Below are 26,503 nucleotides of genomic sequence, written 5' to 3'. Positions count from 1 at the left end.
ATAGAGGATAATTGAAACAGGCCTTAAGACGCCTGTCACGTCTACTCCAGCTCCCCCTATCTGGCACTTGCTGTCACCAGTTTACTCATTATTACACACATCTGTCATCATTGTTACACGCACCTGCGCCTCATGAGACTCACCTGGACTCCATCACCTTCCTGATTACCTCCCCGATATCTGTCACTCCCTTTGGTTCTTTCCTCAGGTGTTGTTGTTTCTGTTTATATGTTTCATGTCTGCACGCTACTCGTGTTTCTTGTTTTGGTCCATGCTTGTTTATTCATTAAATTCACTCCCTGTACTTGCTTCCCGATTATTAACGTACACGTTATCCTGCCGTAACGCGCTAGATCCTCTCACTACAAACAGAATACTGAGACAGTGACTGGCTCTGAAGAATCAAAAGGATCATTGTGAGGTTCAAAAATACAAATTCCACTGTATGTTTTACACATTTTTTTCTCTTCAATCTTATACAAAGACTATGCTAATGATGTCTACTTACCTTCGTGCTAATATGCATAATGTATAAGAATTCAGAGGCTATGAAAATCTCATGAAGACTGGTTATTTGAAGTGGATAAGTAGAGGTTTTGATAAAAATGACAGTGGCTTTTAATTGTGATTTAGCCATTAGTTGATTACGTGTAATTACCCTGTTCACAGTGATGATGAAGGGTCATTCTGGTGAATAGTTAACGTTGCGTTATGGTAATGAGCTTGAGGCTGTATTCACGATCCCGGATCCGGGATGGCTAGAATCAAGATTAATCTCTGCTACTGTTGACTCCTGTCTTGCTTGTTTGTGAAGTGGACCAAATCTGAACTTCAAATACACACCTGCATCCCTCAAACCTTTGTGCAAATCATACATTGATACCGAAGGGAGGATCGGCATTGAGTTATACATTCAATAATGCACCCATATCTCAAGAAAACGGTGTTATATCTTAAGGTAAGATTCAGACAGAGTTTGATTTAAGGCTGTTTAATTAACATTCCGTCCCTGGTCTTTTCAGAACACTATGGTAACTCATCACCATTCCGTCCCTGGTCTTTTCAGAACACTATGGTAACTCATCAACATTCCATCCCTGGTCTTTTCAGAACACTACGGTAATTCATCACCATTCCATCCCTGGTCTTTTCAGAACACGTAACTCATCAACATTCCATCCCTGGTCTTTGCAGAACACTATGGTAACTCATCAACATTCCGTCCCTGGTCTTTTCAGAACACTATGGTAACTCATCACCATTCCGTCCATGGTCTTTTCAGAACACTATGGTAACTCATCAACATTCCGTCCCTGGTCTTTTCAGAACACTACGGTAACTCATCACCATTCCGTCCCTGGTCTTTTCAGAACACTACGGTAACTCATCAACATTCCGTCCCTGGTCTTTTCAGAACACTATGGTAACTCATCACCATTCCGTCCCTGGTCTTTTCAGAACACTATGGTAACTCATCACCATTCCGTCCCTGGTCTTTTCAGAACACTATGGTAACTCATCACCATTCCGTCCCTGGTCTTTTCAGAACACTATGGTAACTCATCACCATTCCGTCCCTGGTCTTTTCAGAACACTATGGTAACTCATCACCATTCCGTCCCTGGTCTTTTCAGAACACTATGGTAACTCATCACCATTCCGTCCCTGGTCTTTTCAGAACACTATGGTAACTCATCACCATTCCGTCCCTGGTCTTTTCAGAACACTACGGTAACTCATCAACATTCCGTCCCTGGTCTTTTCAGAACACTATGGTAACTCATCACCATTCCGTCCCTGGTCTTTTCAGAACACTATGGTAACTCATCAACATTCCGTCCCTGGTCTTTTCAGAACACTATGGTAACTCATCACCATTCCGTCCCTGGTCTTTTCAGAACACTACGGTAACTCATCAACATTCCGTCCCTGGTCTTTTCAGAACACTACGGTAACTCATCAACATTCCGTCCCTGGTCTTTTCAGAACACTACGGTAACTCATCAACATTCCGTCCCTGGTCTTTTCAGAACACTACGGTAACTCATCAACATTCCGTCCCTGGTCTTTTCAGAACACTACGGTAACTCATCAACATTCCGTCCCTGGTCTTTTCAGAACACTACGGTAACTCATCAACATTCCGTCCCTGGTCTTTTCAGAACACTACGGTAACTCATCAACATTCCGTCCCTGGTCTTTTCAGAACACTGCGGTAACTGATCAACATTCCGTCCCTGGTCTTTTCAGAACACTGCGGTAACTCATCACCATTCCGTCCCTGGTCTTTTCAGAACACTATGGTATCTCATCAATATTCCATCCCTGGTCTTTTCAGAACACTATGGTAACTCATCACCATTCCCTCCCTGGTCTTTTCAGAACACGTAACTCATCACCATTCCATCCCTGGTCTTTTCAGAACACTATGGTAACTCATCAATATTCCATACCTGGTCTTTTCAGAACACGTAACTCATCACCATTCAGTCCCTGGTCTTTTCAGAACACTTCTGTAACTCATCACCATTCCGTCCCTGGTCTTTTCAGAACACTACGGTAACTCATCACCATTCCGTCCCTGGTCTTTTCAGAACACTAAGTTAACTCATCACCATTCAGTCCCTGGTCTTTTCAGAACATTACGGTAACTCATCACCATTCCTTCCCTGGTCTTTTCAGAACACGTAACTCATCAACATTCCATCCATGGTCTTTTCAGAACACTACGGTAACTCATCACCATTCCGTCCCTGGTCTTTTCAGAACACTATGGTAACTCATCAATATTCCATACCTGGTCTTTTCAGAACACGTAACTCATCACCATTCCGTCCCTGGTCTTTTCAGAACACTACGGTAACTCATCACCATTCCGTCCCTGGTCTTTTCAGAACACTACGTTAACTCATCACCATTCAGTCCCTGGTCTTTTCAGAACATTACGGTAACTCATCACCATTCCATCCCTGGTCTTTTCAGAACACGTAACTCATCAACATTCCATCCATGGTCTTTTCAGAACACTACGGTAACTCATCAACATTCCGTCCCTGGTCTTTTCAGAACACTATGGTATCTCATCAATATTCCATCCCTGGTCTTTTCAGAACACTATGGTAACTCATCACCATTCCCTCCCTGGTCTTTTCAGAACACGTAACTCATCACCATTCCGTCCCTGGTCTTTTCAGAACACTATGGTAACTCATCAATATTCCATCCCTGGTCTTTTCAGAACACGTAACTCACCATTCAGTCCCTGGTCTTTTCAGAACACTTCTGTAACTCATCACCATTCCGTCCCTGGTCTTTTCAGAACACTACGGTAACTCATCACCATTCTGTCCCTGGTCTTTTCAGAACACTACGTTAACTCATCACCATTCAGTCCCTGGTCTTTTCAGAACACTTCGGTAACTCATCAATATTCTGTCTGTCTTCAAACAAAAAACAAGCTCAGCTCATTTTAAAGCGACACATTTAAAATGTTGAACAATGAAATTCTGTGCTGGCAGCTACATTAACACTGCCAATATTGCTGGCATAGTTTAGAGTTGTGAAAACATTGTTCATTCGAATGCCGGTGACAAATGACTGTTTACTTTAAGAATGATGCCAAGGAATGTCTTAGCCATAAGCAGTGTTATATTCCTTTTCTAAACGCTATCTTTAATTGCTACAGTTTAGCGGCAGGGCGTTGGCATCCTCTGTCCTCACATATCTTCAAGTCTTTCTGACAGCAGCGTGTTCAGCAGTGTGACTGCATGGTTCCACTATGCAGGAGGCTCAGAGGTCTAATATTGTCTTTAAGTGTTTAGACCACCCAGGTTCAAAGCCAACATATTATTACAATATAGGTGTAGTAGGATTATAATATCTGGCTGTTTTTGTAAGTATACTGTAGAATAGATTGTGATTGGTGGGAAGATATTAATAATAATAATATTAATAATAATCCTAATACTATTTAATAAGAAAGAGACTTTCCTTAGATCAGCACTTAGTCCTGCTAGTGAGGCCAGTCTGAAGCACTATTTATAGACCACGAAAAACGTGACATTATGACACTAAATACTGTTCCCTGAAGGAGGGAAACATTGGTACAACATACTCTGGAGAAATATAATCACGCCCCAAGCTGCCCCCCATGGATACTAAATGAAACGGTCCATGGCAGACCACCCAGACCTGACCACACCAGATACAGTATTCTGGGTATTGAGCACCCGGCATGCTGCCTAGTGACGTTTTCCTGTCCCAGCCGTGATGAAACGGTCCATGGCAGACCACCCAGACCTGACCACACCAGATACAGTATTCTGGGTATTGAGCACCCGGCATGCTGCCTAGTGACGTTTTCCTGTCCCAGCCGTAAACACCCTGTGGGTGTTCCTCCCGGTTACACTGGGAGCAGTGACATCCAAGCGACGTCCGACTCACCGTAGCACAAATATCTTCTATAATCTACCTTTTAAACAACGACCAATACGCTGCCAGACCCCTGGGCGCTATACCGCTAGGTAAACCCTGCCCCTCGCTGTTATATGCCAGGGAGATAGCTTCCACAATCCAGTGGGAGAGACACTGCTTAGAGAATGCCCTGCCGTGAGCTGGATTAGCCAAAAAATGACTCACATAACCGGATATCCCCGTTCTGTTCAATGTACGGGCGTAAAGCTAGCATTGGCCACAGGGCATGTAAACTCTATCGCCCTACAGAAGCAAAATGAGGAGGCAAATAGGGAAATAGATCAAAATTTATGGACCTTTAGGACATGGCCATGATTTTTGCTGCGAAGGCTGTATTTGGATGCAATGTCACCTTAGAGTCGCCTGGGCTGACAGGAAGGGTGTAAGATGGAGATGGAAGAAATGGCAGCCGTTTTACGGGCGCCTAACCAATTGTGCTATTATGTGTGTGAGGGGGGTTACGTTATTTGTAACTAATGTTTCTGCCACCATATTTTACGTCAAAAAAGAGCTTCTGGATTTCAGGACAGCGATCACTCACTTCGGATTAGACAAAGTTTTTTCTTCATCAAGCAGGACGCTTAGGATCTACTTCAGACACCGGACAAGGCCGAAATCCCGTCATTGGCAAGAGAAAGAGACACAGGTATAGAGGACACAGGGCGGGGTGCCTGGTAAGGATCCGCCGACGGCGATTGGGAAATTTGCACTTAACATCAATATTACTTGCCAACGTACAATCATTGGACAATAAATTAGAAGAGGTATGATCACTTATATCCTACCAATGGAACATCAAAAACTGTTATATCTTATCTTTCATGAAATCGTGGCAGAATGACAACATGGAAAACATTCAGCTGGCGGGATATATGCAGCACCGGCTAGATAGAACAGCACACTCCGGTAACACGAAGGGGGGTGGTCTGTGTATATTTGTAAACAACAGCTGATGCACAAAATCTAAGGAAGTCTCTAGATTTTGCTCACCTGAAGTAGAGTATCTGATGATGAGCAGTAGACCACACTATTTGCCAAAAGAGTTTTCATCTATTTTTTGGGGGGCTGTTTATTTACCACCACAGACAGATGCTGGCACTAAGACTGCATTCAGTCAGCTGTATAAGAAAACAGGAAACCGCTCACCCAGAGGCGGAGCTCATAGTGGCCGGGGACTTTAATGCAGGGAAACTTAAATCAGTTTGACCTATTTTCTATCAGCATGTTACATGCGCAACCAGAGGGAAAGAAATTCTAGATCACCTTTACTCCACACACAGAGACAGGTACAAAGCTCTCCCTCGCCCCCTATTTGGTAAACCTGACAATAATTATATCCCCCTGATTCCTGCTTACAAGCCTGCAAACTATTAAAGACTACAAAGGGAAGCACAGCCGCGAGCTGACCAGTGACACGAGCCTACCAGACGAGCTAAATCACTTCTATGCTTGCTTCGAGGGAAGCAACACCGAGGCATGCATGAGAGCATCAGCTGTTCCAGACGACTGTGTGATCACACTCTCCGTAGCTGATGTGAGTAAGACCTTTACACAGGTCAACATACACAAGGCTTTGGGGCCAGACGGATTACTAAGACGTGTGCTCCGGGCATGTGCAGAACAACTGGCAACACGTCCCTGATTGAGTCTGTAATACCAACATGTTTCAAGCAGACCACCATAGTCCCTGTGCCCAAGAACACTAAGGTAACCTGCCTAAATGACTATGGACCCGTAACACTCACGCCCATAGCCATGAAGTGCTTTGAAAGGCTGGTAATGGCTCACATTATCACCATTATCCCAGATACCCTAGACTCGCTCCAATTTGCATGCTGCTCAAACTGATCCATTGATGATGCAACCTCTATTGCACTCCATGCTGTTCTTTCCCATCTGGACAAAAGGAACACCTACGTGAGAATGCTATTCATTGACTACAGCTCAGCGTTCAGCACAAACTAAGCTAAGGATCCTGGGACTAAACACCTCCCTCGGCAACTGGATCCTGGACTTCCTGACGGGCCGCCCCCAGGTTCTGAGGGTAGGTAGCAGCACATCTGTCACGTTGATCCTCAACACTGAAGCCCCCCAGGGGTGTGTGCTCAGTCCCCTCCTGTACTCCCTGTTCACCCATGACTGCATGGCCAGGCACAACTCCAACACCATCATTAAGTTTGCAGACGACACAATAGTGGTAGGCCTGATTACCGACATTGACGAGACAGCCTATAGGGAAGAGGTCAGGGACCTGGCCGGGTGGTGCCAGAATAACAGCCTATCCCTTAACATAATAAAGGCAAAGGAGATGATTATGGACTAAAGGAAAAGGAGGACCGAGCACTCCCCCATTCTCATCGGCGGGGCTGTAGTGGTGCAGGTTGAGAGCTTCAAGTTGCTTGGTGTCCAAATCCTCAACAAACTAGAATGGTCCAAACACACTAAGACAGTCGTGAAGAGGGCACAACAAAACCTATTCCCCTCAAGAAGCTGAAAATATTTGGCATGGGTCCTCAGATCCTCAAAATGTTCTACAGCTGCAATGTCGAGAGCATCCTTGACTGGTTGCATCACTGCCTGGTACAGCAACTGCTCAGCCTTCAACCACAAGGCACTACAGAGGGTAGTGCCTATGGCCCAGAACATCACTGGGGCAAAGCTGCCAGCAATCCAGGACCTCTACACCAGGCGGTGTCAGAGGATGGCCCAAAAAATCATCAAAGACCCCAGCCACCCCAGTCATAGACTGTTCTCTCTGCTACCGCATGCATGTGAAGCGATACCAGAGCGCCAAGTCTAGGACCTAAAGGCTTCTCAACAGCTTTTACCCTCAAGCCATAAGACTCCTGAACAGGTAATCAAATGGCTATCTGGACTATTTACATTGTGTACAGACCCCCCTCCCCGCCAACCCATCTTTTACGCTGCTGCTACTCTCTGTTTACCATCTATGCACAGTCACTTTAACTTTTTAACTATACCTACATGTATGTTATCGCTATTGGCCCAACTAACCGGTGCCCCTGCACATTGACTCTGTACCGGTACCACCTGTATATAGCCTCGCTACTCTTATTTTCACTGTCATTTTACTGTTTAATTTTTGTTTTGTTCTACTTATCTATTGTATAACTAATACCTATTTTTAGGGGAAGTTTAGTAGGAGAGGATCTTCAGATCCACCGAGGCTCAAAGGGGGCCCAGAGGCTCAAAGGGGGCCGCACACAGTGGCTCAAAACCAGGTCCCTTTGTGGGCTCAATATGTTTAGCAACTGGTGCTCCGTCAAATGTCCCTGCTCGAAAAGCTCCTGTTGGAACATAAGGATGTCCCTCATAGAGCACTGAAATGGAACAAGTACTTCATCTTGACACCAGAGCTCAAACACTTGCCACTTATACTCATACAACCCTCTTGTGGAGGGCGCCCTTGCCTCAGGGGCCAGGCCCATAGGAATCAAATCTCCACTGGTGGAAACGCATAAAGGAGGGTCCGAGGCCAATGGTGCGTCAGAGCGCCTGTTCACAACAGGGCACTCGGGTCCCCCATCAAGAAACATAAACGGCCCTGCGAACATTTCCCATTGCTGGATAGCAAAGCCGCACCCGAGTTGAGACAACCAGGAACATGCACTGAGTTGAGGCAACCGTGAACATGCACAGCCCGAAGGGAAAGAAAACGTGCTCCACAGCAACAGGGAGCGAGGTGAGGACGGGAAGGGACTGAGCTCCCGCTGACTGTTGATGTGCATTCGGAAAGTATTCAGACCCCTTGATTTTTTTCCCACATTTTGTCATGTTACAGCCTTATTAGAAAATGTCTTAAATATTATTTTTTCCTCATCAATCTACACACAATAACCCATAATGACAAAGCAGAAACAGGTTTTTAGAAATGTTTGCCGAAATTACAGAAAAAAAATATTTTGATATGTTTTCAGACCCTTTTTTACGAGACTCAGGATTGAGCTCAGGTGCATCCTGTTTCCATTGATCATCCTTGAGATGTTTCTACAACTTGGAGTCCCCCTGTGGTAAATTCTGTTGATTGGACATGATTTGGAAAGGCACACCCCTGTCTATATAAGGTCCCACAGTTGACAGTGCATGTCAGAGCAAAAACCAAGACATGAGGTCGAAGGAATTGTTAGTAGAGCTCTGAGACAGGATTGTGTCAAGGCACAGATCTGAGGAAGGGTACCAACACATGTATGCAGCACTGAAGGACCCCAAGAACACAGTGGCTTCCATCATTCTTAAATGGAAGAAGTTTGGAACCACCAAGACTCTTCCTAGAGCAATCGGGGGAGAAGGGCCTTGGTCAGGGAGGAGACAAAGAACCCGCTTGTCACACCGAATTCCTCTGTGGAGACGGGAGAATCTTCCAGAAGGACAACCATTTGTGCAGCACGCCACCAATCAGGTCTTTATGATAGAGTGGCCAGATGGATGCCACTCCTCTGTAAAAGGCACATGACAGCTAGCTTGGAGTTTTCCAAAAGGCACCTAAAGTACTCTCAGACCATGAGAAACAAGATTATCTGGTCTGATGAAACAAAGATTGAAGTCTTTGGCCTGAATGCCATGTGTCACATCTGGAGAACACCTGGAACCATCCCTATGGTGAAGCATGGTGGTGGCAGCATCATGCTGTGGGGATGTTTTTCAGCGGCAGGGACCAAGATTGAATTTAGAGACTAGTCTGGATCGAGGGAAAGATGAATGGAGCAAAGTACAGAGAGATCCTTGATGAAAACCTGCTCCAGACTGGAGAGAAGGTTCACCTTCCAACAGGACAACAACACTAAGTACACAACCAGGACAATGCTGGAGTGGCTTCGGGACAAGTCTCTGAATGTCCTTGAGTGGCCCAGCCAGAGCTTGCACTTGAACCTGATCAAACATCTCTTGACCTGAAAATAGCTGTGCATCGACGCTCCACACCCAACCTGACAAAGCTTGAGAGGACCTGCAGAGGAGAATTGGAGAAACTCCCCAAATACAGCTGTGCCAAGCTTGTATTATCATACCCAAGAAGACTCGAGGTTGTAATCGCTGCCAAAGGTGCTTCAACAAAAGACTGAGTAAAGGGTCTGAATATGTTTTTAGATGTAATATTTCAGTTTTGTATTTTTTTATAACTGTTCAAAAATGTCTAAAAACCTGTTTGTCATTACCATGTCATTATGGTGTATTGTGATGTCATTATGGGTTATTGTGATGTCATTATGGGTTATTGTGATGTCAATATGGGGTATTGTGTGTAGATTGACGAGAAAATAAAAAAATACATACATTTTAGAATAAGGCTGTAACGTAACGAAATGTGGAAAAAGTCAAGTGGTCTGAATACTTTCCGAATATACTGTATGCCACTGTGGTACAGCCTTCTCAACAATAGTCGCATGGGAATGACCACTATCATAGAAGTCATTATCCCCAGTAGGTGCATGATCTGGCGGAAATGTACTGTGAGCCTCAACCAAAATTGGGCCAATAGAGCTGGAATCCTGACAGCCTCTACGCGGATAGAAAATAATGATTTATGCGTGCGATTAGACAGCTCTTTTTCTGGTTAGAATAAAAACAAGAGACTGAACATGGGACACCTGGATGTGCACAATATCGTGTGGTTCCTTTGATTCCAGATAGGCCAATACCGACAGCCTCTGGCCCCTCATGGGTGCCAGAGCTGCGTCCATCACCTTTGAAAAGACACGAGGCGAGATGGACAAGTCGAACAGTACTAACAAAATCTTATAGGCTATTGCCCCATAGTAGAATCGCAGGAACTTCCCATGACTCGGGTACATGGGCACATGAAAGTATGTATCTTTTAGGTCAATGGTGGAGAACCTATCGCCAGGACGCATGGGCCTGAATATATGAACTGAGATGTTTGTTCAGGGCACGCAAGTCTAGAACAGGACAAATCCACGTCCCTTTTTGAAACGAGGAAATACCAGCTGAACCACTCATATTGCCTGTTTCTGGAGCAGGGAGTATATTTCCTCCCTTAATACTGGGGCTGAGGCCAGGGGAACAGTCGACGTGATGAAGCAGAGAAAACGTGGAGGGCGTACAACGAATTGTAGCCTGTTCCTCGACATTACTGTTCGCATTACCCAGGGCGTCATTGCGCATGTGTGCCATTGGTCGGAGCAGGCAGCAATTCTCCCGGTAAAGGCCATCTGAGGGGGCGTGATGCCCCATGATGAGAAATAGGTCATTTTTAATATTTTTTTTATCTCCTCCTCTCTTGACAACCTTGAGTCTGAATGTTTTGGAGGGACTTTACTGAACTAACATGAGAAGCACATGACACTCTTGAAACCCCAAAACAATGGGGTTGAAACGATGGCTTTAGGTGCAAACATTTACCTGAAGGTCCTCTCTGGGTTCCGTGATTGGCCACTTGGGGGTACTTTTGTGGGTACTTGGGGGTACTTTTGGGCCTGCTGCAAGAAAGGACCCCATCCCGTGCCACCCCCTATCCCCAAGCTAGGTGTGGGCGGCTGTCTCCTTCCCCGCAAGGTGGCAATGCTACCAAATACTAATTGAATGTATGTAAACTTCTAACCCACTGGGAATGTGATGAAATAAATAAAAGCTGAAATAAATCATTCTCTCTACTATTATTCTGACATATCACTTTCTTAAAATAAAGTGGAGATCCTAACTGATCTAAGACAGGGAATTTATACTAGGATTAAATGTCAGGAAATGTGTAAAACTGAGTTTAAATGTATTTGGCTAAGGTGTATGTAAACTTCCGACTTCAAATGTAGATACTTCAATAGGTATTACATTTGCAAATCAAATAGCCAAATGATCCTTGGTATGATCTGCCTAAAACTATTCCCTTTAGTTTAGTAGAACCCCCGGCTTAGACAGGGCTTAGACTATTTAGTGCCAAACAAGGGGTTAAATACAAGCAGAAAATAATACAAACCGTTTCCTGATGTTTCTTATATCTCTCAGAGCCCCCCTCCACCTGCTTAGACAGGGCTGTTATGGGTTAGCCATCGTACTTATCGCACCAGCAAATTTAAGAAGAACTAATTGTTTGTGATTTGGCAACTTAAAAGAAGAAGTACAAACTTCAGCACACAACGTCCAGGGGGTGAACATGCTCGACCACTTTGGGACAGTTTAGTTGGCTGAACGTAAGACAGTCTTGTGTTTGAGTAGCCTGAATCATTCCTGTTCACACCGAGGTGTAGAGTGGAATAACTGAAGGGATGAATCTGAGCCTCAAGCGTATCACCTGTGGAAGGCTTGGCTTCCAGCGAGGTGGTGATTTCATTGGCCTTGTCAGGCGTCATTGTAGATGCTTCAACAGAAGTCACGAGCGTGCGATTTCCCATAATATTTTTTTACCGAAGTTGACTGACTGAAAGCGAACCTTTAGATATGTGGATAGATGGATGAGTCACATAGCTAATACGTTCTCTGGAGAGAGTTTGCACTTTCCTATGTGATAATTACATTTTCTTGTCATCAGAGTGAAACACAGAGTTGTTGCAACCATTGGAGAGATGACTGAACACATTTTGTTTTATTATTATTTTTATCCCAAACCTAAACCCCTCAGAATGAATGCCTTTTCTTAACCGCCAACAGGGAGTTTCGGTTTCACTTTTGCACAGTTTGACTGATGTCATACGGGTTTTAATTACGGAATAAACGCCAAAATATTCCGTAATTAAAACGGCCACACTGTGTCTACAGCAACATGTATGGCCCCAAAGTGCATCATTAATACGGTCCCATGGTGCATATCTCTGTTGCTGCAGTTTTGCACTGGGACTGCATTTTCTTTGGTGTTTGAGATTGGTATGTAGAGTGTACTGCAAATTACCACTACCGTGCAGTTATCATTGGAATAGCAGGTTTAGAGTGTGATGGTATTTCATCTCCTATCAATTAATCAAATCTATGTTATTAGTTTAAAATGTGTGTAATTATCATCACCAGTGGTATCTGTCTTATGGAATTCCTTTAAGGGGAAAAGGGGAACACAAAACAGTTTTACAAACAGAGAACAGTCACATGACGACGCCTCAAAACAGAAACACAGACAAACGGACAGAAAGACAGACAAACGGACAGAGGGACAGACAAACGGACAGAGGGACAGACAAACGGACAGACAAAAACAGACGAGTGCAGAACAGAAAGAGAGACGATGTCGCAATAGGTAATGTTGTGCGGAACTCAAAGTGACCGGGAAGACAAAGCAGCCCAGTTAGTATAAATGGAGGGTTAGGGGTCAAGGGTCAGACACACATGAGCCAATTAGAGTTCATGCTTTGAAGGGATGGAGGTCACCGGGAGGTGACCCGGAAGAGGATGGGTAAAGGTTGAGTTAGCCACTACTGTTAATGTGTGCCACAAAATGACAGCAGCTCAAAAGAGGAAAGCATATATACTTTTGTGGCAATAAAATAATATTTATGTCATCTTCATTGAAACCAATTTAAATGCAGAATGGCTTGACAAGGAAGGGGGAGGGGTTTAGGAGGACAATAAGGTAGGTAGTGAATGAAGGGAGGAGGGGAGGTTAAAAAGATATCATTCTTAATTCACAACTTTCTTCAGTTAGATGTTATGGCTGCCTGCTTGAGGCGCAAAAAGTTGATGACAAGAACATATTTTGTTGCCTTTTTATTTGCTTTGATTATCAAAACACAGGAATGTTTGCTCTAAAAAGCCTCGTGGCAACAAATGCTCTAAAAGAGATGAGGAAAGCATTTTTTTCAACCACCGAAAATTCATGCTGCACATGATGAGGCGAGACAACAGACATGTCGTATTTCAGATAATTGGCAGATAGATAAAGACAACGACTCAAAAACAAAACAAACACAATCCGGAAGCCAAGAGAACCGAACATATAAAAGAGCCTGTCACATACAAAACGTCAAACGAAAGTATACAAAATAAAAACATCCCTCACATGCTTCACTCACGAAAACGACGGAAAATAAATATCGAGACCACGTAGCATGCAGCTGTCCACGTCAACTGATGTCGGGGCTAGAATGGTGTGAATTTCTGTGTAAACATATGATGATTGGATGACTGGGGCCCTGATGATATCTGTCCTCAGAGACCTGGAGAGCTCAGAGGGCTACAGTAGAGATCAGACATGGGCTCTTTAGCACTGCTATCTCTCATAGAAACTTTGGGAGGAATTGGAATTGACCTCTCAGAGGACGATAATCAGGTAGTACTGATAACACCTCGGCCTGAGCAGCATGGAACCGTCTCTCAGTCGTCTGAAATTTGAGCAATGCCAGGTGAGGTACCTGAGATACATTAAGGCACTTTACTTCTTATAGGCCTCATTTAGAGCCACAAATAAAAGCATCTATAGGGCACCTGATGTGGGTGTCCCTGCCATACTAAACAGCCAGTACCTGAGGTGGGTGTCCCTGCCATACTAAACAGCCAGTACCTGAGGTAAACAGCCAGTACCTGAGGTGGGTGTCCCTGCCATACTAAACAGCCAGTACCTGAGGTGGGTGTCCCTGCCATACTAAACAGCCAGTACCTGAGGTGGGTGTCCCTGCCATACTAAACAGCCAGTACCTGAGGTGGGTGTCCCTGCCATACTAAACAGCCAGTACCTGAGGTGGGTGTCCCTGCCATACTAAACAGCCAGTACCTGAGGTGGGTGTCCCTGCCATACTAAACAGCCAGTACCTGAGGTGGGTGTCCCTGTCATACTAAACAGCCAGTACCTGAGGTGGGTGTCCCTGCCATACTAAACAGCCAGTACCTGAGGTGGGTGTCCCTGCCATACTAAACAGCCAGTACCTGAGGTGGGTGTCCCTGCCATACTAAACAGCCAGTACCTGAGGTGGGTGTCCCTGCCATACTAAACAGCCAGTACCTGAGGTGGGTGTCCCTGCCATACTAAACAGCCAGTACCTGAGGTGGGTGTCCCTGCCATACTAAACAGCCAGTACCTGAGGTGGGTGTCCCTGCCATACTAAACAGCCAGTACCTGAGGTGGGTGTCCCTGCCATACTAAACAGCCAGTACCTGAGGTGGGTGTCCCTGCCATACTAAACAGCCAGTACCTGAGGTGGGTGTCCCTGCCATACTAAACAGCCAGTACCTGATGTGGGTGTCCCTGCCATACTAAACAGCCAGTACCTGAGGTGGGTGTCCCTGCCATACTAAACAGCCAGTACCTGATGTGGGTGTCCCTGCCATACTAAACAGCCAGTACCTGAGGTGGGTGTCCCTGCCATACTAAACAGCCAGTACCTGATGTGGGTGTCCCTGCCATACTAAACAGCCAGTACCTGAGGTGGGTGTCCCTGCCATACTAAACAGCCAGTACCTGAGGTGGGTGTCCCTGCCATACTAAACAGCCAGTACCTGAGGTGGGTGTCCCTGCCATACTAAACAGCCAGTACCTGATGTGGGTGTCCCTGTCATACTAAACAGCCAGTACCTGAGGTGGGTGTCCCTGCCATACTAAACAGCCAGTACCTGAGGTGGGTGTCCCTGTCATACTAAACAGCCAGTACCTGAGGTGGGTGTCCCTGCCATACTAAACAGCCAGTACCTGAGGTGGGTGTCCCTGCCATACTAAACAGCCAGTACCTGATGTGGGTGTCCCTGCCATACTAAACAGCCAGTACCTGAGGTGGGTGTCCCTGCCATACTAAACAGCCAGTACCTGAGGTGGGTGTCCCTGTCATACTAAACAGCCAGTACCTGAGGTGGGTGTCCCTGCCATACTAAACAGCCAGTACCTGAGGTGGGTGTCCCTGCCATACTAAACAGCCAGTACCTGAGGTGGGTGTCCCTGCCATACTAAACAGCCAGTACCTGAGGTGGGTGTCCCTGCCATACTAAACAGCCAGTACCTGAGGTGGGTGTCCCTGCCAAACTAAACAGCCAGTACCTGAGGTGGGTGTCCCTGCCATACTAAACAGCCAGTACCTGAGGTGGGTGTCCCTGCCATACTAAACAGCCAGTACCTGAGGTGGGTGTCCCTGCCATACTAAACAGCCAGTACCTGAGGTGGGTGTCCCTGCCATACTAAACAGCCAGTACCTGAGGTGGGTGTCCCTGCCATACTAAACAGCCAGTACCTGAGGTGGGTGTCCGTGCCATACTAAACAGCCAGTACCTGAGGTGGGTGTCCCTGCCATACTAAACAGCCAGTACCTGAGGTGGGTGTCCCTGCCATACTAAACAGCCAGTACCTGAGGTGGGTGTCCGTGCCATACTAAACAGCCAGTACCTGAGGTGGGTGTGTCCTAAACAGCCATACCCTGCCAACAGCCAGCACCTGAGGTGGGTGTCCCTGTCATACTAAACAGCCAGTACCTGAGGTGGGTGTCCCTGTCATACTAAACAGCCAGTACCTGAGGTGGGTGTCCCTGCCATACTAAACAGCCAGTACCTGAGGTGGGTGTCCCTGCCAAACTAAACAGCCAGTACCTGAGGTGGGTGTCCCTGCCAAACTAAACAGCCAGTACCTGAGGTGGGTGTCCCTGCCATACAAACAGCCAGTACCTGAGGTGGGTGTCCCTGCCATACTAAACAGCCAGTACCTGAGGTGGGTGTCCCTGCCATACTAAACAGCCAGTACCTGAGGTGGGTGTCCCTGCCATACTAAACAGCCAGTACCTGAGGTGGGTGTCCCTGCCATACGAAACAGCCAGTAGCTGAGGTGGGTGTCCCTGCCATACTAAACAGCCAGTAACTGAGGTGGGTGTCCCTGCCATACTAAACAGCCAGTAACTGAGGTGGGTGTCCCTGCCATACTAAACAGCCAGTAACTGAGGTGGGTGTCCCTACCATACTAAACAGCCAGTATTGTGGGTGTCCCTACTAAACAGCCAGTACCTGAGGTGGGTGTCCCTGCCATACTAAACAGCCAGTACCTGAGGTGGGTGTCCGTGCCATACTAAACAGCCATACCTGAGGTGGGTGTCCCTGCCATATTGGAAACAGCCAGTAGCTGAGGTGGGTGTCCCTGCCATACTAAACAGCCAGTAACTGAGGTGGGTGTCCCTGCCATACTAAACAGCCAGTAACTGAGGTGGGTGTCCCTGCCATACTAAACAGCCAGTAACTGAGGTGGGTGTCCCTACCATACTAAACAGCCAGTACCTGAGGTGGGTGTCCCTGCCATACTAAACAGCCAATAAAATCAAACACAGTTTGCTTGCCTCAAAAACGTGGAGTCATTCATGTAAATAGCTGAAGCTATAGGACATGTTGATGGAATAACTGGCATACATCTGTCGTGTCCATGGGTGATTCATGTATACAACTGAAGCTATAGGACATGTTGATGGACTAACTGGCTTATATCAAAACTTGCTTTAAAATGTTCAATTTTCTTTGGGAAGTAAACAGTTAAGGTTAAAATGTGTGTTGTGGTGTTGTGGTATCCACAGTTCCATATTGGTGATGTGGTATCCACAGTTCCATATTGGTGATGTGGTATCCACAGTTCCATATTGGTGATGTGGTATCCACAGTTCCATATTGGTGATGTGGTATCCACAGTTCCATATTGGTGTTGTGGTATCCACAGTTCCATATTGGTGTTTTGGTACACACAGTTCCATATTGGTGTTGTGGTACACACAGTTCCATATTGGTGTTGTGGTATCCACAGTTCCATATTGGTGTTGTGGTACACACAGTTCCATATTGGTGTTGTGGTATCCACAGTTCCATATTGGTGTTGTGGTACACACAGTTCCATATTGGTGTTGTGGTATCCACAGTTCCATATTGGTGTTTTGGTACACACAGTTCCATATTGGTGTTGTGGTACACACAGTTCCATATTGGTGTTGTGGTATCCACAGTTCCGTGCCAGAGAGCTGGCTTTTCAGATTTTATCCAAACAAGATAAGGCAAACCCAAGTTCTCTCAAGAAGCTCAGAGGAACATGATTTGGAACGTCTAAGTTCGCTCAATATTGTATTTTTCCTATTTGGTCTGCAATAAGCTAGCAGGTTAACATGTTCACCTTGAAGCAAAAACAACAACAATAAAACCACAGCGCTCTACACAGAAATTCGATGATATCTCTTCTCTACTAAATGTTTTACAGTGCAAGCCTCTAAATATGGAAACATTTAAAAATGAAATACAAACACACATAAATGAGTCAATACTTTAATTCCTGCTAGATATCTAATCACGCAGTAATTTCACTGAAAGCAAATATTTAAGAAGAGAATCTCAAAATGTATCATGAGTCAAAATGCAAGTCAGGACAGTGCCACATGGATAGAGCACTGGACCTAAACACGGTATGATACATTCTGAAGCATCAACACAGAGAACATGGCACATCTTCACACTAACTGTGTCTTTTTTCTCTCTCTCTCAGTCAACGCTGAGAGGACAACGTTTGTATGTGTTTTGGTGACCATGTTAACCACTTCAGACGACCCCATGGGCAAGTGTAAATCATCAAACTAATATGGTTTACACTGTTTTTGAAAGCGACATATATGATTTTATAATATGAATAGTCCATGACGGATTTCACTATTATCCACTTTGCTATGATTTATGTTTTCTGTAATTCAGTCAGATTTTTAACGTAACAAATCTCCAGTCTTGCCTTAATTTGTCCTTTGGGTTTCTATCTTTGGAAGTTACACTTTGTGTGTCCATGGGGTTACGATGCTGTATAGGATGCAGTGTTTGATCCTCAGGTGTGCATGGAAGTGAGAGATAGAGCAGCGTGAGAGCAAGCAGAGGGAAACTAACCTAGCCCACCTGCACGGCCAGAGTCACACTCCTCCAGGTCCTCGTCATCACTGGAACACTCTGCCGAAGACACCATGTCGTCTGTCGTCTGCTTCATGGGCCGAACACATGGAGGAAGAAGAACAAAACAAACACATGGAGGAAGAAGAACAAAACAAACACATGGAGGAAGAAGGACAAAACAAACACATGGAGGAAGAAGAACAAAACAAACACATGGAGGAAGAAGAACAAAACAAACACATGGAGGAAGAAGAACAAAACAAACACATGGAGGAAGAAGAACAAAACAAACACATGGAGGAAGAAGAACAAAACAAACACATGGAGGAAGAAGAACAAAACAAACACATGGAGGAAGAAGAACAAAACAAACACATGGAGGAAGAAGAACAAAACAAACACATGGAGGAAGAAGAACAAAACAAACACATGGAGGAAGAAGAACAAAACAAACACATGGAGGAAGAAGAACAAAACAAAATACATGGAGGAAGAAGAACAAAACAAACACATGGAGGAAGAAGAACAAAACAAACACATGGAGGAAGAAGAACAAAACAAACACATGGAGGAAGAAGAACAAAACAAACACATGGAGGAAGAAGAACAAAACAAACACATGGAGGAAGAAGAACAAAACAAACACATGGAGGAAGAAGAACAAAACAAACACATGGAGGAAGAAGAACAAAACAAACACATGGAGGAAGAAGAACAAAACAAACACATGGAGGAAGAAGAACAAAACAAACACATGGAGGAAGAAGAACAAAACAAACACATGGAGGAAGAAGAACAAAACAAACACATGGAGGAAGAAGAACAAAACAAACACATGGAGGAAGAAGAACAAAACAAACACATGGAGGAAGAAGAACAAAACAAAATACACAAAAGAAAGGAGAAACAGAAACACAGGTACAAACACACAGACACAGACAGGAAGTGGACAAAAACACACAGACAGGAAGTGGACAAAAACACACAGACAGGAAGTGGACAAACAAACACATGACAGGAAGTGGACAAAAACAAACACAGACAGGAAGTGGACAAACAAACACAGACAGGAAGTGGACAAACACACACAGACAGGAAGTGGACAAACACAAACACAGACAGGAAGTGGACAAACAAAATACACAGACAGGAAGTGGACAAACACACAGACAGACAGGAAGTGGACAAAAACACACAGACAGGAAGTGGACAAACACACACAGACAGGAAGTGGACAAAAACACACAGGAAGTGGACAAAACACACACAGACAGGAAGTGGACAAACACACACAGACAGGAAGTGGACAAACACACACACAGACAGGAAGTGGACAAACACACACAGACAGGAAGTGGACAAACACACGGATACAGACAGGAAGTGGACAAACACACACAGACAGGAAGTGGACAAACACACACAGACAGGAAGTGGACAAACACACACAGACAGGAAGTGGACAAAACACACAGACAGGAAGTGGACAAACACACACAGACAGGAAGTGGACAAACACACACAGACAGGAAGTGGACAAACACACGGACACAGACAGGAAGTGGACAAACACACACAGACAGGAAGTGGACAAACACACACAGACAGGAAGTGGACAAACACACACAGACAGGAAGTGGACAAACACACACAGACAGGAAGTGGACAAACACACACAGACAGGAAGTGGACAAACACACACAGACAGGAAGTGGACAAACACACACAGACAGGAAGTGGACAAACACACGGACACAGACAGGAAGTGGACAAAACACACAGACAGGAAGTGGACAAACACACACACAGACAGGAAGTGGACAAAACACACAGACAGGAAGTGGACAAACACACGGACACAGACAGGAAGTGGACAAACACACACAGACAGGAAGTGGACAAACACACACAGGACACAGACAGGAAGTGGACAAACACACACAGACAGGAAGTGGACAAACACACACACAGACAGGAAGTGGACAAAACACACAGACAGGAAGTGGACAAACACACGGACACAGACAGGAAGTGGACAAACAGGAAAACACACAGACAGGAAGTGGACAAAAACACACAGACAGGAAGTGGACAAAACACACACAGACAGGAAGTGGACAAACACACACACAGACAGGAAGTGGACAAAACACACACAGACAGGAAGTGGACAAAACACACACAGACAGGAAGTGGACAAAAACACACAGACAGGAAGTGATAATTAGTTTCAATATGATTTACCCCCCTATAGAACAATGAGGTCAGAAAACAATGACAAATATTAAATTGAAAATTTCATACACAATCTTACATTTCCTATTGACTTACTAGAGAATCTTCAGTATTAAAGGGAAAACATACATAAAGGACCTTTCAATGTAAAGTTTTCCCTTTGAATTCATGTCCAGGCACAGTAGAAAAACAGAAGTGAAACTCCCCTCTGAAATGAATGCATTATACTGTACTGTGTAGTTATTCTTCACCGCACTGTACAGTGTAGTTCTTAATCATTATACTGTACTGTGTAGTTATTCTTCACCATACTGTACAGTGTAGTTCTTAATCATTGTACTGTACAGTGTAGTTCTTAATCATTATACTGTACTGTGTAGTTATTCTTCACCATACTGTACAGTGTAGTTCTTAATCATTGTACTGTACAGTGTAGTTCTTAATCATTATACTGTACTGTGTAGTTATTCTTCACCGTACTGTGCAGTGTAGTTCTTAATCATTGTACTGTACAGTGTAGTTATTATTCACCGTACTGTGCAGTGTAGTTCTTAATCATTGTACTGTACAGTGTAGTTCTTAATCACTATACTGTACTGTGTAGTTATTCTTCACCATACTGTACAGTGTAGTTCTTAATCATTGTACTGTACAGTGTAGTTCTTAATCATTATACTGTGCAGTGTAGTTCTTAATCATTGTACTGCGCAGTGTAGTTCTTAATCATTATACTGTACTGTGTAGTTATTCTTCACCTTACTGTGCAGTGTAGTTCTTAATCATTATACTGTACAGTGTAGTTCTTAATCATTGTACTGTGCAGTGTAGTTCTTAATCATTATACTGTACAGTGTAGTTCTTAATCATTATACTGTACAGTGTAGTTCTTAATCATTATACTGTACTGTGTAGTTATTCTTCACCGTACTGTGCAGTGTAGTTCTTAATCATTATACTGTACAGTGTAGTTCTTAATCATTATACTGTACTGTGTAGTTATTCTTCACCGTACTGTGCAGTGTAGTTCTTAATCATTATACTGTACAGTGTAGTTCTTAATCATTGTACTGTGCAGTGTAGTTTATTCATCATTGTACTGTACAGTGTAGTTCTTAATCATTGTACTGTGCAGTGTAGTTCTTAATCATTATACTGTACAGTGTAGTTCTTAATCATTGTACTGTGCAGTGTAGTTTCTTAATCATTGTACTGTACAGTGTAGTTCTTCATCATTGTACTGTACAGTGTAGTGTTCATCATTATACAGTACAGTGTAATGTTCATCATTATACTGTACAGTGTAGTATTAATCATTATACAGTACAGTGTAGTAATAATCATTATACAGTACAGTGTAGTATTCATCATTATACTGTACAGTGTAGCATTAATCATTATACTGTACAGTGTAGTATTCATCATTATACTGTACAGTGTAGTATTAATCATTATACAGTACAGTGTAGTATTAATCATTATACAGTACAGTGTAGTATTACTCATTATACAGTACTGTGTAGTATTCATCATTATACTGTACAGTGTAGTATTCATTATTATACTGTACAGTGTAGTATTAACCATTATATTGTACAGTGTAGTTCTTAATCATTATACTGTACAGTTTAGTTCTGATCATAGCGACTGCCAGCTCATTATCTTTCACTCTTTACTTTGTCGGGTAATGGAAAAACTTCTGCTGTCTTTATCAAAGCCTTTCTTTCAAACGCCAACCATGATATTTCCCTGGCGACATCTCCTCACGGTTGTTAACTCGGTTGTTAACTCGGTCCAATTTCTCACCCCTGCCCCCTCCATCTTACCCTGTCTAACAGTATGCATAGATTTGCATTGCTTTAGATCATGGCTATTGAGCAGGGAGGGCAGCTCGATCATTGACAATCTCCTTCACCTCCATCTCTGATTTATCGCTCCTCTCCCTCGCTCTGGATGAACTCGTTTTTCAGCCTCTGCATGTCTTTACAGGAGGAGATCAGAGAGGGGATAATTTAAGTGTTGTCATGGAGCAGCTTTATGAAATGATAAATATCAGGGGAGTAATGGAGTCATCAGTGGTTCATCATTGTACCGTACAGTGTAGGCCCCATATATACTGCTAGGGTTTGTAGGCCCCATATATACTGCTGGGGTTTGTAGGCCCCATATATACTGCTGGGGTTGACGAGAATGTAAAACAAACACACACACACACACACACACACACACACACACACACACACACACACACACACACACACACACACACACACGAGGAGCAGGAGATCTACACAGGGCCAGGGAGAAGGTTTGTGTGGTGCGGATACATACATACACACACACACACCATATCTGGGCAGAAAATAGTTACTCAAGTGTAGTTTTTAAAGAGCTAAAACTAAAAGGCTATTTTATTGAAACTATTTTCTTTGATATTCAAATAGAGGTAGAAGAAGAAAAACAAATAATGTTTGGAAGTATTTTGAACACCTCTCAGAAAACCAAATAATATTTCAAGGTATTTAAATATATGCAAGTTATTTGAAAAAGAAAAATAATATTTATTTGATGGCGGAAAATAATTTAATGAAGAACCAAAAACTCCAAGAGTTAGATGAAAAAGTCTAAATATATGATCATTAGCACATAGTTTGGAGGGCTTAGATATGAATCTTAAAATAGCCTATAGCCAAGAAGTAAATACATGAGGGATATGGAATCACCTCAACATTAGCGTAGACCACTTTTGCAACTTCAAAATGACTAACAAATATATGAGTGACACAAGGTAATACAGATCAAATGCTACTCTCTTCGGGTGTGACAGGGCTTGCAAACTATTACAGATTACAAAGGTAAACCCAGCAACGATCTGCACAGTGACACAAGCCTTCCAGATGAGCTAAATGCCTTCTATGCTCACTTTGAGGCAAGCAACACTGAACCATGGATAAGAGCACCAGCTGTTCAGGTCGACTGTGTGATCACACTCTCCGTAGCTGATGTGAGTAAGACCTGTAGACAAGTTAACATTCACAAGACTGCAGGGCCAGGCGGAATACCAGTACGTGTACATGCGCTGACCAACTGGCAAGTGTCTTCACTGACATTTTCCAAATCTCCCTGACCCAGTCTGTAATACCTACATGTGTATGGTTGTGTATTGTTAGATTTTACTGCACTGTTGGAGCTAGGAGCACAAGCTTTTCTGCTACACCCGTAATAACATCTGCTAAACACACTGCATGGCCAAAAGTATGTGGACACGTGGTCGTCGAACATCTCATTCCAAAATCATGGGTATTAATATGGAGTTGGTCCCCCCTTTGCTGCTATCACAGCTTCCACTCTTCTGGGAAGGCTTTCCACTAGATGTTGGAACATTGCTGTGTGGACTTGCTTTCATTCAGCCACAAGAGCACATGGGCATTGTTATGTTGAAAGGGCCTTCCACAAAGTTGGAAGCACAGAATTGTCTAGAATGTCATTGTATTCTGTAGCATTAAGATTTCTCTTCACTGGAAGTAAGCTACCTAGCCCAAACCATGAAAAACAGCCCCAGACCAATATCCCTCCTCCACCTAACTTTACAGTTGGCACTATGCATTGGGGCAGGTAGCGTTCTCCTGGCATCAGCCAAACTCAGATTCATCCGTTGGACTGCCAGTTGGTGAACCGTGATTCATCACTCCAGAGAACATGTTTCCACTGCTCCAGAGTCCAATGGGGGTGAGTTTTACAACACTCCAGCCAACGCTTGGCACATTGTGATCTTAGGCTGTTCGTCCATGGAAACCCATTTCATTATGCTCCCATTGGGCAGTTCTTGTGCCGACGCTGCTTCCAGAGACAGTTAGGGTTTCCATTTCACAATAAGAGCACTTACAGTTGACCTGGACAGATCTTGCAGGGCATACATTTGACAAACTGACTTGTTGGACAGGTGGCATCCTATGACAGTGCCAGGTTGAAAGTTACTGAGCTCTTCAATAAGGCCATTCTACTTCCAATGTTTTGTCTATGGAGATTTCATGGCTGTGATTGATTTCATACACCTGTCAGCAAAGGGTGTGGCTGGAATAGAAGAATCCACTAATTTGAAGGAGTGTCCACATACTCCTCTATATATAGTGTATTGGTCCAAAACATCATTTATAATGTACATATTTTGTAATTTTTCAGTTTATAGTAAAATGCATTTTAATGCACACAGATGAGTAAGCAGGCATTGGGGGGATCCAAACTGGAGTGCTGCCAAATACAGGCCCTCAGTAAATATCAAATGATTCATTGAATATATATTTATTGTGGAAAAAGACTGCTTGCCGTCGTTCAGAGGGAGTATATTGCAGATGCGAAAAGCAATGAGAAAAGTAATTGACTGATTCCGGGTAAAAAGGTGTCATTATCTCCGATTTCGCAGCCAAATGGCTGAGAATGACAGTGTTTAATGTCATAAACAACCCAATGCTGCAGGCTCCCTCTAGTCCCTTTCACAGAGTTAGGAGTAATGCATTGGCTGTCTGCAAGCTCACTTATACACACCACAGTATATAGGGATATTTCTCTTAGACGCATTAGGCTGAACCTAAAATCAATGGAGTCTGTAATTGTAAAATTATACCTCTTTTCTTGGAGTCCAGCCATGGGTTCCATTGGTCTATTTGTGTATGTGTCAGCGTTAGATACACACGCACATTCCTGTGTAAACCAGTGGAAAAATCTACATGTGCCTGAAGCGGCTCAGTCTCACTAGTGTCAGGCATAATGTAACCCTCATTAGAGGAGAATGGTGCCAATAATCACAACATGTCACCCGGGGACAATGCGTGGAAATTAATTGTATTAGTTGTATTTCCATTGAGACAAAGGTCAGTATTTTTTTAGAGTCCCGCAGATACACAATTTACTGAATACAATATAATACAAATATACAATCACATTCCTCAGCAAAGTGGTCCCCAATCAACATTTTGAACTGCCGCGAGGCACCAGAACATCAAGTTGTAGTGAACTCCCCCCACACGCCTTGCAATTTCCTGAAATTCTACACATTATGCCATGGGGCGGAGAGAACATTCTGCAATTTTATAACACATTCCATGTAATTCCACTCATGTTGCCATGGGGCACAGATTTTTTTAATGTGTTTTTCTTTACATTTTTTTTTACAGCTGATTAAGTGCAATTCTACCCATTTTGCCATGTGGCGAAAATACATTCTTTCAGTTTTAAAGCAAATTTCAAAGAATTCTACACATTATGACATGTAATATCTGAGTGTGACTCACAAAATCAAAGGGGGCCCACTGGAGGTCAGAGATATACTCTGCGTGCCTGGTCGGTATTCTGTATTAAACCTCTGTATTACTCTGTATTAAACCTCTGTAGAAGATTATCCCCTGGTCCCAGGTCTGACAGAGGAAGGAGTCTGTATTAAACCTCTGTAGAAGATTATCCCCTGGTCCCAGGTCTGACAGAGGAGGGAGTCTGTATTAAACCTCTGTAGAAGATTATCCCCTGGTCCCAGGTCTGACAGAGGAGGGAGTCTGTATTAAACCTCTGTAGAAGATTATCCCCTGGTCCCAGGTCTGACAGAGGAGGGAGTCTGTATTAAACCTCTGTAGAAGATTATCCCCTGGTCCCAGGTCTGACAGAGGAGGGAGTCTGTATTAAACCTCTGTAGAAGATTATCCCCTGGTCCCAGGTCTGACAGAGGAGGGAGTCTGTATTAAACCTCTGTAGAAGATTAGCTCTGTTTCCTCAAGCGTGAGAGGAGACCAGGCTTCACACTGGGCAACTGATCCACACAAATACTCATCAATATATTTCCAAACTACAGGAAATCAGGCGTTACTCTGAGCAGAAATATCTCCTCAAATCGAGATGAAGGCGTCTATTGCTTTCATGCAACATTGGTTCCTTTTGAAGCAGAGGTGAGCTTTGGCCTGTCTGTCTGTCTGTCTGTCTGTCTGTCTGTCTGTCTGTCTGTCTGTCTGTCTGTCTGTCTGTCTGTCTGTCTGTCTGTCTG

The 26,503-nt window shown here is 44.0% G+C and overlaps 1 protein-coding gene across 3 annotated transcripts in view; it reads right to left on the bottom strand.

Moving 5' to 3' along the window:
- Positions 1 to 26,503, bottom strand: part of LOC112264079 (neurexin-3a) — a 548,855-nt gene that overhangs the window by 13,488 nt on the left and 508,864 nt on the right. For all 3 annotated transcript variants that reach the window (XM_042325188.1, XM_042325189.1, XM_042325190.1), the window contains one exon: positions 18,238 to 18,328. In XM_042325188.1, the coding sequence (XP_042181122.1) occupies positions 18,238 to 18,328 (91 nt within the window). The remainder of the gene's footprint in view (positions 1 to 18,237; positions 18,329 to 26,503) is intronic.

The sequence above is a fragment of the Oncorhynchus tshawytscha genome, linkage group LG08, assembly GCF_018296145.1.
Source record: "Oncorhynchus tshawytscha isolate Ot180627B linkage group LG08, Otsh_v2.0, whole genome shotgun sequence".
In the NCBI taxonomy this organism is placed as follows: Eukaryota; Metazoa; Chordata; class Actinopteri; order Salmoniformes; family Salmonidae; genus Oncorhynchus; species Oncorhynchus tshawytscha.
The sequence above is the reverse complement of the archived record's forward strand: the minus strand, read 5'-3'. Positions and strand labels throughout refer to the sequence as shown.